The sequence below is a fragment of the Mobula hypostoma genome, chromosome 18 (assembly GCF_963921235.1).
Source record: "Mobula hypostoma chromosome 18, sMobHyp1.1, whole genome shotgun sequence".
Taxonomy (NCBI): Eukaryota; Metazoa; Chordata; class Chondrichthyes; order Myliobatiformes; family Myliobatidae; genus Mobula; species Mobula hypostoma.
The window spans coordinates 17,530,857-17,548,646 of NC_086114.1; the positions used below are offsets into that span (position 1 = coordinate 17,530,857).

The 17,790-nt window shown below is 41.5% G+C and overlaps 1 protein-coding gene across 5 annotated transcripts in view; it reads left to right on the plus strand.

Moving 5' to 3' along the window:
* Positions 1 to 17,790, plus strand: part of kcnma1a (potassium large conductance calcium-activated channel, subfamily M, alpha member 1a) — a 960,366-nt gene that overhangs the window by 838,130 nt on the left and 104,446 nt on the right. For all 5 annotated transcript variants that reach the window (XM_063070509.1, XM_063070506.1, XM_063070507.1 and 2 more), the window contains 2 exons: positions 4,515 to 4,739; positions 8,425 to 8,617. In XM_063070509.1, the coding sequence (XP_062926579.1) occupies positions 4,515 to 4,739; positions 8,425 to 8,617 (418 nt within the window). The remainder of the gene's footprint in view (positions 1 to 4,514; positions 4,740 to 8,424; positions 8,618 to 17,790) is intronic.

Genomic DNA, 17,790 nt, shown 5'->3' on the forward strand with positions numbered 1-17,790 from the left:
GAACAACAAACCATCTGCTGGAGGAATTCAGTGGATCAAGCTGCACCTGGTGGAGCGGAGACGAGTGGTCGATGGTTCAAGTTGGAACCCTGCATCAGGACAGGGAGGGGAGATGGCCATCACAAAAAGGGGAGGAGAAGTGGTGAGACAAGTTCCCAAGGTGATTGGTAGGCTGAGGAGATTTTCAGATTCAGATTTATTTATCATATGGACATTAAAACATTCCCTGAAATGTGTTATTTGCATTAACAACCAACACACCTCAGAATATTGTGGGGACAGCCTGCAAGTTGCCACACGTTCCGGAGCTACAGCGGACTCGTAGATTCACAGATATTGGGCTTTTGACTTTCCCAGTGGACCTGCAGAGATTCACAGACTGTCCAAGATCTTCTGGATCTCCCGCTGCCTTCATAGGTTAAAGCTGCAAAGTGATTGGATGAAGCAGTTGTGAAGATAGTGAATGATAGAAGCCCCTTCCTAAGATGATCACTGATCTCTGCTACAAACAAAACTTACCATCGACTACACCAGGGTTTGCCCAAAGATGCAGAAAGCTGGAATGAGCCTAAAGCTAGGTGCTGTTTTGGAAATGCCTCAGTTCCAAGGCTATAGAAATAGTTTCTGAGCATTGACTTGTGTCTCAGTTTGCCTTTTGTGATAAAGAAATGTTAACACAGAAAATATTGTTATAAAATTCATTGCCTTCTGAGGTGTGGTCACCAGGTCTACTTTAGGTCTCCGCAGTTGAACTGGGCCCACAGACAGGGGAAATAGAAAGGAGTTCCGCTGCTTGTGAAGGTAGAACATAAGACTATAAGTCATTGGAGCAGAATTGGGCTATTCAGCCTGTCGAGTCTGCTTCATCATTCCATCATGGCTGATCTCAGATCCCACCCAACCCTATACACCTGCCTTCTTGCCATATCCTTCGATGCCCTGACCGATCAGGAGACTATCAACTTCCACTTTAAATATACCCATGGACTTGCCCCCCCACCCCCACTCCCCACAGTCTGTGGCAGATCATTCCACAGATTCACTACTCGCCAGCTGAAAAAATGTCTCCCCTCAATTTTGCGGCTGTGCCCTCTAGTTTTGGATATCCCCACCATAGGAGACATCCTCTCCACATCCATCTTATCTAGTCCTTTTAACATTTAGTAGATTTCAATAAGATGCCCCCCCCCCACATTCTTCTAAATTTCAGTGAGTACAGGACCAAAGCTTCCAAATGCTCCTCATATGTTAACACCTTCTTTCCCAGAATTATCCTCGTGAATCTCCTCTGGACTCTCTCCAATGACAATTCATACTTTCTGAGATACGGAGCCCAAAACTGTTGACAATACTCCAAATGCACATTTAGTGTCTTATAAAGCTTCAGCATTTATATCCTTGCTTTTATATTCTATTCCCCTTCAAATAAATGTATAAATAACATAAAGAATAGCAGCAGGAGTTGAATTAAAGGATGTGGATCTTCAATCCGTCCAACATACACCAAGGTCATGTTGCCTGGATTGGGGAGTGTGTCTTAAGAAGATAGATGAGCAAGGCAGGGCTTTTCCTTTGGAGTGAAGGAGGAGGAGAGGTGACTTAATAAGAGTTGTACAAGATGATAAGAGGCAAAGATCGAGTGGACAGCCAGAGACTTTTCCCCAGGTTAAAACCAGGGGGTATGACTTTAAGTTATTTGGAGGAGAGTAAGTGGGGGATGTCATAGGTCAGTTATTCACATAAAGAGTGGTGGGTGTGTGGGACGTGGTGGTAGGGGTAGATACATTAGGGACATATAGGAGACTCAGATAGAAAAATGGAGGTCTATGTGGGAGGGAAGGATTAGCCTGATCATAGAGTAAGTTAAAAAGTCTCTATAGCATCATGGGCCAAAGGGCCTGTACTGTGCTGTAGTGTTCTATGTCTATGGCATGGCTGATCTGATTTTTGATCTCAACTCAACCATTCTGTCAGATCCCATTACCTTTGACTAACCTTTAGTCTAAAAGCCTATTGAGCACACACTTAAATATATTCAGTGACTCCTCTGCAGGTCTCCGGGGTAGAGATTGCAAAAGGTTCACAATCCACAGAGCATTAATTCCACCTTATCTCCATCTTATTTGGATGGCCCCTTTATTTGGAAAGTCTGTCCCATTGGTCTAAATCTCCAGTCGAGTTGTGGGGAGGGGAAGATGTCCTCTCAGCATCTACCTACTCGAGCCCCTTCAGGATCTTAGATGTTCCACTGACTCGCCTTCCATTTAATAGCTAAGAATAGTCCAGTGCTAAAGGATCATACAAGACTTTGGACTTTTTGGCAGCAGAGTGGCAGAGGTAGTAGAGGTGCTATCTCCCAGTCCCAGCAAACCTGGTTCAATCCTGATCTTGGGTGCTCCTGTGAGAAATTTTCAAGTTCTTCCTGAGATTGTGCTGCTTTCTCTTGGCTGCTCCATCTTCCTCCCTCATTCCAAGGATATAAGGATCGGTGGGTTAATTGGATACTGAATTCTCTGAGCTGTTGGTGTGGTAGAATCTGGCCCCATTTATCTCAGTGATGTGGGAGAATAACATGTTGAAGGATCAACATAAATTGACACTTGATTCTCGGTGCAGTCTCAGTGGGCCAAAAGACCGCACTGACAATCTAGTGGCCACTTCAGTGCTCTGTGACTCTTTTTGACCCACTCCACTCAGACTTTCCTCATGACGCAACCCCTTCAACCCAGGAATCTACCTGGTGAACTTCCTCTGCACTAGAGATCATGGAACCATACAATATGGAATAAAGGCCCCTCAGGTTGCAGTAACTAATACCAGAGGATAACTTTTTAAGGAGAGTGGAGGAAAGTGTAGGGAATATGTCAAAGATAGGATTTTTTTTTACGCAGAATGCCTGGAATACATCATTGGGAATGGTGGTAGAGGCTGATACAACAGGGAGAGCTAAGAGACTCTCAGGCACATGGATGAAAGAGGGTTGTGGGCTATGCAGGAGGGACGAGCTAGATTGACCTTGGAGTAGGTTTAAAGGTTGTTGCAATATTGTAGGCCAAAGGGCCTGTACTGTGCTGTAACTGTTCTATCTTTTTTTGTTCTAACTCTACAAAATCAACCGAATCATCCCTGGCTCCTTGGTAATTATATTACTCTGCATTCACTGCCAGCTAAACCTTCTCCTGCTAATGGAAACACTCCTGTCTCACTCTGTTGATGGGCTTGGAATTAATGTAGGTAGGATTCAAGGGAGAAAGAATAGGGCAACATTATGAGCTGCTCCTTATGGGGTCCATCTCTACTTACTCAGAATGGTAAATTGGTAAATGGGTTCATTATCACATGCATACCATGAAAAATTTTGTTTTGCATGTATACGTACAGATCATTTTAAAGTTGAAAGTTCAAAGTAAATTTACTGTCAAAGAATGTATATGTTAACATATACCACGTTGACAATCTTCTGTAGATGCACAGTGGAGTATCCTGACAGGTTGCATCACAGCCTAGTTGGAAACACCAATGCCCAAAAATGGAAAAGCCTACAAAAAGTGGTGGATACAGCCCAGTCCATCAGAGGACCAGCTCTCTCCACCATTATGCACATTTACAAACAGCACTACCACAGGAAAGCAGAATCCATCATCAAGGACCCCCCATCCAGGCCATGCTCTCTTCTCAGTGCTATCGGGAAGGGGGCACAGGAGCCTTAGGTCCTACACCACCAGGTTCAGGAGCAGTTATTATCCTACAGCCATCTTGCTACAGAACTAACGTGGATAACTTCACTCACCTCAACACTGAACTGATTCCACACCATTTTCAAAGTATATACAATTTTATTCTACTGTGAATGTCTGCAAGAAAATGAATCTCAGGTTAGTAAATGGGGATATATACACACTTTTATGATAAGTTTACTTTGAACTTTGAACCTTGAAATTCTTTTTCCTGCAGGAATTTACAGGAAAAAAATAAATACAATAGAATTTTATGAAAAAGTATGCACAAACAGCCAAAGATGGACAAAGAACAAATGTGCGAAAGAAGACAAACTGTGCAAATAAAAATAATACTGAGAACATGAGCCGTAAAGAGTTCTTGTAAGGCGAAGTCGAGGTAGAGTAGCATAAAAGGCATTGAGTTTCACCACATCAGTGTATTAAGGCAGTGCAAGGTAAATCAGTAAAATAATGCAGAATAAAGTGTTGTCAATAAAGAGAGAGTGCCATGCAGTCAGACAATAAGGTTCAAGGCCATGACAAGGCAGATTATTGTACAATAGCCATGTAACTGTGGATAGATGCTATCCTTAAGCTACACACCTTCATCCTGGTGGAGGGTGGAGAGGAGAGAATACCCAAGGTTGGTGGAATCCTTGATTGGATCAGCTGCTGCATGATGACCAGCTCCTTTCTTGGAGATGGACCAAGCCATCCTTGCACCCATGGTTTCCTTCTCCTGTTTGAACTGTGCTGCCTGCGTGCATGACACTAACAATGGTCTCTCTTTTTCAGACCCGGAGTGAAGCTGCTATGACAGTATTAAGCGGTCACGTGGTTGTGTGCATCTTTGGGGACATGAACTCTGCCTTGGTTGGCTTACGAAACCTCGTCATGCCTTTACGGGCCAGCAATTTCCATTACCATGAACTGAAGCACATTGTTTTTGTCGGGACACTGGAATATCTGACGAGAGAGTGGGAGACCCTTCACAACTTCCCCAAAGTCTCGATATTGCCGGTGAGTCCTACTAGAATTGGTTTGATTTTGGAAGGCAACAGAATGGAGAAACTAACACCCTAGAGGTGTTGGAGTTGCCATTCTCCTGGGTTCAATTCTGAGTTTGAACATTCGCTCTGTGAACATTTGGGTTTCCTAGTTTTTTATGTTACAAAGACATGCAAATTGCTATGTTAATTGGCCACTGTAAAGTCTTTCTATTGCATTGGTGAGTGCTGGACTTTAAAATTAGTGTAGAATTAGTGCAAATAACATAAAGAAATCAAAGAGATGAGCTTCATTTGTTCACACATACATTGAAGTGAAGAGTGAAATGTCGTCATTGGCGTCGATGACCAACGCAGTTCAAGGATGTACTGGGTGCAGTCCGCAAGTGTTGCCATGCTTCCAGCACCAACATAGCACGCCCACAACTTATTAGTCCTTACTAACCCATACGTCTTTGGAATTGTGGGAGGAAACCGGAGAATCCAGAGGAAATCATGTGGTCACAAGGAAAACGTACAAGCTCCATACAAGCAGCAGTACAAATTGAACCTGGATCGCTGTCTAGCACTGTAATAGTATTATGCTAACTGCTACACCGCTGTGCAGCCCCCCCCCCCCGGCCCTTAAATAGAGTAGCAGTTAACGAGACTCTATTACAGCTTGGGCATTCTGGAGTTCGGAGTTCAACTCCAGCGCCTTCTGTAAGGAGGTTGTACGTTCTCCCCGTGAGCTGCATGTGTTTACTCTGGGTGCTCCAGTTTCTTCCGACAGTCTAGAGACGTACTGTTCAGTAGGTTAATTGGTCATTCTAAATTGTCCAGTGATTAGGCTAGGGTTAAACGGGTGGGTTGCTGGCTGGTGCTGCTCGTGCCTGTTCTGCGTTGTATCTCAAATAAAAATGAAAATCAATAATTGAGTGGTTGTGGGTGGGCTGAAAGATGTCTTTCTGTGCTGTATGACTATGGAGGTATGGAGATGCAGAGTGATGCAAGTAATACTGTTAGTTCATAGCTCCCACTGATTTTGGGTGCAGCCTCTGTGGAGTTTTCACGTTGCCTGGGCTTCCAGTAGGTGCTTTAACTTCTTTCTACATCCTGAAGATGTGAGGTATATTAATTAGGCACAGTGAGGTCAATGGGCTGAAGGTTGTCTTTACATGCTGTAGGACGCCACAGCTATGATTAATTTTCAACATATTGGAAATTCACACTAATGCCCAAGTTATCCCTCAGAAGAATTTTAGAAAGAATGAGACGTTGCCTGCTTAAGAAATAGCTTGGTCTCTGACAGCCTTAAATCTTCTAGAACACTATACATACTTAAACACCAATTTAATACCATCATGTAGGTAAAATGGATGACGTTTATATAAATCCAGAAGATTCATAGTGTTTTTGTACATTATAATGTTGTCCATTTCCCTTCTAAAAACACCATGTGAATGTTCTCTTTGCGGGCACTTTGGTTCTGAGTTTGCTCAGGTACGATAGGAGAGAAGGCAGCCATTTTTTTCCAAGGCGTTCAGCAGTGAACTGGGTCTGTATAATTGATCACAAAATACAAGGGTTAAAACAGTTGGAGCTCGCTGTACTGTGTAATGCCCCTGGCTCTTGCTGCCACTACTAAAGGGTAGGAGGCTCTCCAGCTGAGCAGAGACTAGCACCTCTGTTGTTGAAGGTAAGTTTTACCAGGTGTCAGTTCATTTCCCCAAACCCCCTTCTCATCCCTTATGATCTCTGCAGGATTCTAGAAGTAAATGTTTGTCCGTAGAAAGAAATAAAATAGTTCTCACCCTTATTTTGCTTGGCAAAATGTTCAGAAATTGAATGTTAATGCCAACATCTGTTAGCCATAAATTTTGCATCACCTTACATTTGGCTTAGCCACTTTTATCCTTGCACATCTGAGCACCAATGTCACCTCTCAAGTAAGTGGTTGGTACTGACATAAACCCAGATATTACTAGTGAATGGCTAATGTTCATTCAACCTAGTGAAATCATATCAGTTAATGTGAGTTCAGTTCATTGGGATCCATTTAGCACCCGGTCCCCAGCAGCAGACCACAGCACTCAAGAAGGATTAAGCGAGCCAACTCCAGAGGAGAGGGTCCAAAGGAGGTTCATGAGAATAATCCTGGAAATGAAAGGATAAACGTAGGTGGATTGTTTGATGGCTTTGGGCCTTTACTCACTGGAGTTTAAAAGAATGCGGTGGGGGGGGGGTTTATCTCATTAAAACCTATTGAATATTGAAAGGACTAGATAGAATGGACATGGAGAGGATGTTTCCTATAGTGGGGGAGTCTAGGACCAGAAGCCACAGCCTCAGAATACAAGAACATCTCTTTAAAACAGAGAGGAGGAAGAATTTCTTCAGCTGGACTGGAGGGTGGACAATCTGTGGAATTCATTGTTGTGGAGGGCTGTGGAAGTCGAGTCATTGGGTATATTTAAAGCAAAGGTTGATAGGTTTTTCATTAGTAATGGTGCCAAAGGTTATGGGGAGTTGGCAGGAGAATGGGGTTGATCGAATGGCTGAACAGACTTGATGGGATGAATGGCCTAATTCTGCTCCTCTGTTTCAAGTTCCTGTGGTCTAAATAAACTTTGGTATTTACATTTTTGAGGCACTGTGTGGCTCAAAGGTAAACTGACAATGAGAGAGCATAACCAGTAAATCAGCCCTTGAACTATCAATACTCACTTTCTATCCTTCTAGATTTCCAGAGGCCAAAACTGATCCAAGTGCTTTTGTTCTCGTGTAATTATCCTCACACACCCAAAAATCTCACCTTATTGGAAATCCAATATGCTGGAGCTGTCTAAAATAGGCATTCTACAAAACACAATCTTCCACAAACAGAAATGTCCTCCCTTATTATTTAGAGATACAATATGGTTGCAGGTCCTTCCAGCCCAACAAGGTTATGATGCCCAATTACACCCATGTGACCAATTAACCTACTAAGCTGAACATCTTTGGACTGAGAGCGGAAACCGGAGCACCTAAAAGAAACCCACACAGTCATGGGGAGAATATACAAACCCCTTACAAATGATGGTGGGACTTAAACAGGGTTGCAGGCACTATAGTGGAGTTACACTGAGTTACACTATAGTGGAGTTACGCCTCAGTGCCGCCCCTAAAGTTGAGACTTTAGACATGATTTGGTTGTAATTGACAACAAGAGGACAGTTCTCAGTAAAAGCATATCCACCAGCACAGCTAGAGTCAACAAGCTATTGAGGACTGGTCCCCACAAGTATCTGTTGAGGTCAAGCCTCGTTCATTTAACTGACCCTTACTTTTGTGCGTGTCCAGATGCAGAACTAGCTCTTTGACATGTTGTAGCAGTGATGAGCAGTCTGGCATTTAGTTCACACATTCTGAATGCCAGAGTTTGCCAGTTAGAAAAAATTGCTCACAGTTATTGACTTGGCATCAGTGACTCTGATGTGAATAGCTGGCAACAAACCGACTTCTTATTTGCTTTTAATGGCTTCACTGAGTATAAACAATGAACCAGAGAGTTGCCATCAGCACCATCTACCCTTTCAGATAAGTGCACATCTCCAATTCCCCAGCACATAGTTACATTGGTTTAATGTTGGAGTATAAAAGACTACTTGTTAAGTATTGTCCCATAGCTCCAGTCTTGATCTTTAATTTGTTTTTCTATTTTTTATTTGCTGAAGGGTACGCCATTATGTCGAGCTGATTTAAGAGCTGTCAACATCAACCTCTGCGACATGTGTGTTATTTTATCAGCCAATCAGAACAATATCGACGATTGTTCGCTCCAAGACAAAGAATGCATCTTGGCGTCACTCAACATCAAGTCTATGCAGTTTGATGACAGCATAGGGGTCTTACAAGCTAATTCCCAAGGTAAGGACTGCCCTATAATACTTCCCTGCTATGCCTGGAGGGGACAGGAGCTGGCAAGTAGAATATCTCTCACTCAGTAATTCAAACAGTCTTGTATTGGTTTGTTTGATGGTAAGGACAACTGACTGCTCTGATGTTTTAAACAGGACTGAGATAAACAACCATGAAAAGGAATAGCTTTTGGATTGATGGGGATTTTCAGCCGAGTTGAATCTTAATATAGACAGGAACAATTAACCTTAAGTGCTTAAAAGGTTCATATTTATAGTTTGTGTGTGGTCCATTTTCTGACTGATTGAAAGAACCAAGCAGAATACGGACAAAAAAAATATTTTTAATATATATGGTAATTTTCCTTGCAACAATTGTTCTTTTTTCTATCCTTAAACGTTTCATTGCTTTGTCACAAGGTCAAGGGATAATTGGACTTGGCTGTAGGTTTTCAGCTCTGCAAACTCCTGAAGAGTTTCAGAGAAGGCTTCTTGTTTACTTCAAGAAGACACCATTATTGTCCACCTACTGATAGGTATCACATATACTTCCCTAGCTATGACTAATCATATACTAGTTTTGACTCTGTTCACAATGGATTGAGGCAGGGAATGGATTAACCCCATAAAATGTTTTGTTGAGAAAGATTTAGATTCACATTGTGTGGCTGTTTATGCAGTAATGTGAAAATATTTTAAATGCTACTATCTTGGGATAGAAACATATTAGAAATCGTTAATATGCTTCCTTCTCATTTGGGACAAGGCTTACTTTCTTTTTGCAAGTGAGAAATGACGGGGGACGTTTAAAAGCAGCAAATAAATGCACGATAACATCTCCATGTAGGTGTTGAGTACCATTATTTACTACATCTTAGACCCTGTTATAAATATTTTAATATCTGTTCTTGCCTTAAGACATTGAGATGTTTAAGAAGATTCCGCTTTCAGTTCTGCCCAACATGCTATGTACTTTAATCTAGAGAAAAAAATATTATGATTTAATTAAAACGTACGAGTGCATCAACATTTGGTCCTACCGAAGGTAATGATTTATATAGGTGACTATGCATTACAGCAGTTGCTAGGCAACAGGTTGAAAATCAACCATTGCTTTAGGCTGTTTATAAAATTACTGAAATCGATTTGCAACAATTGCTAAATAACACTCGCCAACTTCAAGTAGTGGTATTTGAAAGCTAACAGAGCAATAGATAATAACGCCGTTTAAATGATTGTACTTCTGAAATATTTATAAAAGCACTTTATACCTCCTTTGAGACTTTTAAAATGTTCAGCGTCTTTAATGTTGGACAGGTTGTTCCAAGGCTCGTCTTAATTTTCCTCAGAATAGATTGAAAAGCTCTCATGCCAGTAAGGTATTTGACGTGATGGTAGTATATTTTAAAAGCCTCTGGAATAGATTTTGAGCTCTATCATTATTACTATAATTGTGTTTGGTGCCTTATTAGAATGACTTTTGGCCCTTTGATTTTTTTTCTTAAGAGGCTCAGTAATCTTAATTAGATGAGGGCTGCATTGGCTAAGAGAGTGCCATTTAAAGCACTCGCTTGCAAATAAAAATTAAATATTCTCATGGTAATATTTTACACACCTTTGGCATGACACAACCAGCCACCCTGCAGGTTTATATTTACTAATTGCAAACTCAAGGCAGCACCACAATGTGAGTAAACTACATAACCCTAAAATTCTAATGAGACTATAAGGACTGCATCAGATGATGTTGTTTAAGTGGATAATGGTTCCAGTAATGTTCTAATTGCAGGGTAAAGTACATTAGCATGGTATCTACGTTTAGGAATTTTTTCACAGCATGGCCTTAAGGGAATAGTTCAGGAAAGACATTACCTCTAAATTCCTGCCATTTCCATTTATTACTTGGTGTACTAATCCTACATAGCCATTCTTTTACTGTTCAATGCTATGAACTGCAAAAAAAAATGTTTTGAAACCTGCAGTGAATTCTGGTGAAATGTGTATTTTATCTTCATTTGGAACACGGTCTAATTGTTATTTTATGCAGAGGTCCAATTAAAAATCTGCCGGAGCTGCAGATAACTTGGCAGTGAATTTTTGTGTGACTGGACCTACCCCATTACTGTGAATCTCCTCCGGGCTCTGCAAATGTCCCCTCATGAGGTTTTGCTGTCGTCACACAAGTGTCCTTGGGAATGTGGGAGCAGCTGTCATTATAACTTTTGTAACAAGGAGGGACTTTCTGTGTTTTCCTGGGTGCATGTATCACCTGAGTTGGCAGTAAGTCTCACTGATCCTGGAGCTTCCCAATTTGATTGTGGTCTGAGCTGAGCTTACTGATCCTAGCTAGAGCACAAGTGGTTCATGAAGAAATAAAAAATATAGATCATTCAACCCTACCATGTCTGCTCCACCTTCAGTGAGATCCTTTACCTCTGACCAACTTTCCTGCATTACCCTTTGTTGTGTATTTAATATTTCAATAATATTTGAGTAATATTGTAAATATATTGTTTGATTAAACATTCTTTCTTGATTACATAATTCATTATGGGTTTTATGTGACTGGCATACGTCATAATGTCACCATGTCATAAGTGCACGCCTCACTATAGTAAAGCAAAGAGAGTACACGTTATCCTGGGCTCCTGAATTTTGATTTTGATTAATTTCTGGAGTTACAAAACATAACATCGCAATGAGGAAGTTTTAAAATGAACCCGAGACAACTGCCTCCCTGTTGAAGCACAGTGAGATGTTCGAGTCTTCTTTAAAAAAGCATAGCACGTGCTTCTTCGCAAGGGGACAGAGGTAGTCAAATTTTAAAAAAGGGAGAAGATGGACAAATTCATGGGTTCATAAACAGTGATTACACAGAAATAATAAACATAAATTTAAAAATCAGAAATGGCTGGTTACATCGGAAATATAGACGTGTTCGATTGTACAACGGATAACTAGCTGATACGTACTGAGCAAATTGAGCAGTATTTTGAAGCAAATGAAATAGCCAGTGAGAAACAAGTGCCAATTTTGCTGAGTGCAATAGGTGGAAGAACATACAAGTTGTTTAGAAGTTTAACTGCTCTAACCAAACCAGCAGACATGAGCTTTGCTGATATTGTGAAAGTAATGCAGGAACATTTAGAACCAAACCCATTGTTGATTCCAGAATGCTTTAGGTTTCATAAGCAGAATGAAAAGGAAGGGGAGTCCACTTCAGTGTAAGTGGCTGAATTGAATAAATTATCTGATTATTGTCAGTTCAGTGATGGGCTGAATGGTGCACTGAGAGATCGTTTAGTTTGTGGAATCTTATAAGAAAGCATTCAGAAATGGCTCCTAACTGAAGCAAAACTCACATTTAAAGGAGCGGTTGAAATTCCTGTATCAATGGAAACAGCAGACAGGGACACAACTAAGCTACAGCCAGGAATGAATTTGATCATGAACAAAATTACAATGCCTAAACAGATACTGGCCTGACCAAACAAATTTTGTTACTGTTGTGGCAGGGGCTCACATACACCAGACAAAGGTGAAACTGGCAGAAAATGCAACAAAGTAGGACACATGCAAAGAACATGCTGGGCAGACAGAAATAAATAAAAAGATAAAAAGTCAAGTTGAAGTTTCAAAAAGAGCATTAACCTGCATGCTGTTGATAAAAACTCTGGTAATGGTGAGAGTGGCATAGGACTGGGTAGCCTTGAGATTTACAACGTGATAACTAACAATAGGCAAGCAATATGGCTTACACCAGAAGTGAATGGCAAATTAATTAAAATTGAATTGGACATTGGCTCGTCTGTTCCAGTCATTCCACAAAATGAGTTTGACCAGCATTTAGAAGATATTAAACTGAAACCTGCATTATCCAACTATAAGCTTATACTGGAGAAAAGATAACACCTGTGGGAATGACATTCATAGCAGTGAAATACAACAACCATCAAGCCATATTGGGCTTGCATTGTGGAGTCATGATTGGCTGAGACAACTACAACTTAACTGGAGATCCGTCCTCCATTTGTTTGTCACATCCCTGCAATAGAGACAACTGAAAGCGAATTAAGAAGTGTACTTGATGATGCTACAGCTGTGTTAATGGATGGCACATATCAAGGATAGAATAGTGTCAAATGAAAATGCCACACCTAAGTTTTACAAAGCCCAGCCAGTTCCTTATATCATCCATGATAAATTAGCCAGTGAGCTAGATTGCATGGAGGCTGAAGAAGTTCTTCCAAGGTTGAAAAGCCTCATCTCAAGGACTGTTGTTGCAGAAAACTTAGTCAGTGACAATGGATCACAGTTCGTTGCAGAACAGTTTCAGTCATTTCTGAAAATGAATAAATAAGACATGTTACACCTGCACCGTACCACCCAGCTGGCTTGGCGGAAAGGTTTTATCCAGTTTCTAAAGAAGGCATTGCGAGTAATGTCAGGAGCACACACTGCACCAGCACTGAATCAGAAGCTCACCAATTTCCTCCTTGGGTGTTGCGATCCGGTAAACTCCAAAAACAACATGGAGGAAGCCCCAGAACCTGAGGTTGTTGCACAGCCACGAGTCTCACCTGCTAAGGAGTGTGATGCCCCCCACCCCATCCCGGTCAGGAAAGATGTTATCTCACAAGAGTAAAAAATCCTCCACAGCGATTAAATTGTTAGACCTGAATGGGACAATTAAATATTTGCTATGCTGTGGATGTCTACACAGTAGTTGTATTATATACATGTGTGTGTTTATGTATGTGTGTGTGTGTGTGTTGAGATGTATTTTGTATTGAGATGGAGTTTATAGCTAATCAGGGAGGTGTGTCATGTATTTAATACTTCAGTAATATTTGAGTAATATTATAAATATACTATATCATTTGATTAAGCATTCTTTATTGTTTATATAATTCATTACAGGAGAAATATAAAAGTACATGAATGACATACATCATTACACTACCATGTCATAAGTACATGCCTCACTGTAGTAAAGCAAAAATTGTTCACGTTATCCCGGGCTCCTCTGTCTTTCTTTCGATTAATTTCTGGAGTTACAAAACATAACACCCTTGATTTGTTATCTAATGATCGGCTGATTTTTATGTTTACTTGGTGACAGATTCCACAGGCATCTTTCATAATGAATTCCAGAGATTCAGTACCCCTTGTGTGAAGATATTCCTCTTCACTTCTGTCCAGAAAGACTGACCCTGTTTTGAGACCATAGCCCCTGATTATTGACTCTCCAGCCAGAGGGAATATCAATTTCACCTTTATTCTGACAAGCCCCTTAAGAATTTTCCCAATTCAGTGAGATAATCTCTCAGTCCTCGAAACTCAAGAGAGTCCTAGTCTATTCTGTTTAATCCTTCTTCAGAATCAGATTTATTATCACTGACATATGTTGTGAAATTTGTTGTTTTGTGACATCAGTGCAGTGCAATACATAAAAATTACAATAAATTACAAGAATATTTAAAAAAATAAATAAATAGTGCAAAATGATCACAATAGTGACTTGGTGTTCCTGGGTTCACAGGGTGTTCAAAAATCTGATGGTAGAGGGGAAGAACCTCTGATCGTGCAGAGGTAGAGGCATTGATCGTGTGGATAGTCAGAGGCTTTTTCCCAGGGCTGAAATGGCTATCATGAGAGGGCATCGTTTTAAGGTGCTTGGGAGTAGGCACAGAGGAGATGTCAGGGGTAAGTTTTTTACACAGAGAGTGGTGAGTGCGTGGAGTGGGCTGCCAGTGGCGGTGGTGGAGGCGGAAACAATAGGATCTTTTAAGAGACTCCTGGATAGGTACATAAAGCTTAGAAAAATAGAGGGCTATGGGTAAGCCTAGGTGGTTCTAAGGTAAGGACATGTTCAGCACAGCTTTGTGGGCCGAAGGGCCTGTATTGTGCTGTAGGTTTTCTGTGTTTCTAAGCTGTTCCTAAAACATTGAGTTTTTCTCTTCAAGCTCCTGTACCTATTGTCTGATGGTAATATTGAGAAAGGATGTCTTGGATCTTGCAGGAACATCATGAATGTTTCTGCTTTCTTGACACATAGCCTTGAGAAGATGTCCTAGATGGGAGGCATTCATGTGACATTGTAAACATAATGATTGGTAAAAACACCATGTCATGATCAATCTGGTGAATCTTCAGTGCCCTTCTATTACAATTATCCCCTTTCCTGGGCAGGAAGAGCAGACTTATGCATTATGTGCTAGCTACGGCTTTTCAAGGACCCTACTTAAGATGTGTCTACTTCAAGAAGATATCACAGTTGAGAAAAAAGCTATCTAATCTATCAAAATTTGTGATCTCACTCATTCAGCTAGCATTCTAATACGTGTCCAAGTGGTTAAGGCGTTCGTCTAGTGATCTCAAGGTCGCTAGTTCGAGCCTCAGCTATGGCAGCGTGTTTGTGTCCTTGAGCAAGGCACTTAACCACACATTGCTCTATTGTCTGTGCGAGGAGTGGCGCCCCACACAGACTTCCAATCTGCGCTTTGTAAGGCATGAAAATGCTCGACGCAGGCCTCTCATGGCCTGAGTCGACGTTCCGCCGTCTAATACTGGTTATTAAGTCAAATAAAATATTCACTGCTTTGTTGATTTTTACAAAGAGCAGATGATTTGCATTCCTGATTTCCAAGTGAATGATGAACAAACTTTGAGTGAGAGACATAGGAGCAAGAGTTGGTCCAGCAGTCCCTCAGATCTGCTCCACCAAACAATAAGATGCATGATCTCAGTTCCACTTGGATAGGTAACAACTTTAGATCTCTTTAACCCTGAAATTCATTTTCTTGCGGGCTTACTCAATAAATCCATAGTAGAATAATAACCACAATGGAATCAATAGTTATTTGAACACTTGGATGTTCAACCAGTGTGCAGAAGGCAGCAAGCTGTGAAAATACACATAGAAAGAAATAATCAGAATAAACAAGTAAGCAATAAGTATCAAGAACATGAGATGAAACGTCCTTGAAAGTGAGTCCATAGGTTGTGGGAACATTTCAAAGATGAGGCAGGTGAAGTTGAGTAAAGTTATCCCATTTGGTTCAAGAGCCTGATGGTTGTTCCAGAACTTGGTTGTGTGAGTCCTGAGCATCTTATACTTCCTTTCTGACGGCAGCAATGAGAAGAGATCATGACCTGGGTGGTTGGGATCCGTGATAACGCTATCCTGCGACGGTGCTTTGTGTATGTTTGCTCCATGATGGGGAGGGTTTTTACCTGTGATAGACTGGGCTGTATCCACTACTTTTTGTAGGATTTTCCATTCAAGGGCGTTGGTGTTTCCATACTTGGCTGTGATACAGCCAGTCAATATACACTCCACCACACATCTACAGAAGCTTGTCAGAGCAACACACACAAAATACTGGAGGAACTCAGCAGGGCAGTCAGCATCTATGGAAAAGAGTGAACAGATGACGTTTTGGGCTGAGACCCTTCATCCTTTCCTGAATCTGAAGATTTTCTCGAAGTTTGTCAGAGTTTTAGATGTCATGCTGAATCTCTACAAATACTTAAGAAAGTAAAGGAAGTAACACTGAGTAATTTAAAATCCCTGACCCCCTTCACCTGTGATCCTCTGATGATGACTGGCTGATGGACCTTTGGTTTACTCCGCCTAAAATCATAATCAGCTCCTTGGTCTTGCTGACATTGAGTAAACGGTTGTTGTTGTCGTCGTACCACTCAGCTAGATTTTCAATCTCCATTCTACATGCTGATACATCACCACCTTTGATTCGGTCTACAACAGTGGTGTTGTCAGCAAACTTGAATATGCCATTGGAGTTGTGCTTAGCCCCACCATTATAGGTGTCAAACAAACAGAGCAGGCGGCTACACACACAGCTTCGTGGCGCACCTGTGCCAATGGAGATTATGAAGGAAATGTTGCCAATCCGAACTGACTGGGGTCTGCGAGTGAGGAAATCGAGGATCCAATTGCACAAGGAGGTATTGAGGCTAAGGTCTTGAAGCTTATTGATTAGTTTTGAGAGATGATAGTATTGAATGTTGAGCTGTAGTTGATAAAGGACATCCTGATTTATGCATCTTTGATGTCCAGAGTTGATTGAAGAGCCAAAGAAATGGCATCTCCTGTAGACCTGTTGCGCAGTAGGCAAATGGAGTGGATCCAAGCTACTTCTCAGGCAGTAGTTGATATCTTTCATCACCAACCTCTTCAAGCACTTCATCACTGTGAAGGTAAGTGCTACTGGATGATAGTCATCGAGGCAGGTTACCATGTTCTTCTTATGCGCTAATATAAATGAAGTCTGCTGAAGCAGTTGGGTATCTCAGACTGCCCAACTGAGAGGTTAGTGAACATTCCAGCCAGTTGACCAGCATAGGACTTTGGTACTCAGCCCAGGTATCCCGTCTGCACTGGATGTTTTTCATGGGTTCACCCTCCTGAAGGCTGCTCGCACAATGGCCTCAGAGACTGAAATCACGAGATCATCACGGGCTGTGGAGTTCGTGATGGGGCCTCAGAGACTGAAATCACAAGGTCATCAGGGGCTGTGGAGTTCGTGATGGTTCCTCCATATTTTCACAGTCAAAGCGAGTGCAGAGGATATTGAGCACATACGGAAGCAAAGCACTGTTGTCGACTCTGTCACTTGATTTTACTTCATAGAGGTGATAGCATTCGAGCCCTGCAATAGCTATCGATCATCCTTCATTGATTCAAGTTTAGTGCAGAATTGCCACTTCACCCATGAGATAGCTTTCTGGAGATCGTACCTGGACCTCTTGTAATTTTGTTGGTCACCAGACTTAAATGCCTCTGATCTGGCACCCATTAGATTGCAGATCTCATGGTGTATCCAGGGCTTCTGGTTAGGGAAGACGCCGAATGATTTTGTGGGGACACACTCATCTACAACTGTTTTTATAAGTCTGTGACATCTATGGTGCGTTCCCTCAGATCCACAGATGAACATAACCCAGTCCACCAGCTCAAAGCAATCCCATAGCCAATCTTCTGCAACCACCTCTTTGTTGTCCTCATCTCTGGGGTTTTGCTCTTTAGCCTGTGCCTATATGCAGGCAAGAAAAGGATAGCCAAGTGATCAGATTTACTGAAATGTGATCTGGGCATTTAATGGCAAGAAGTTCACGTCCTCAATTTAGTTCTCTAGTGATTGCACGTTTGTTAACAAG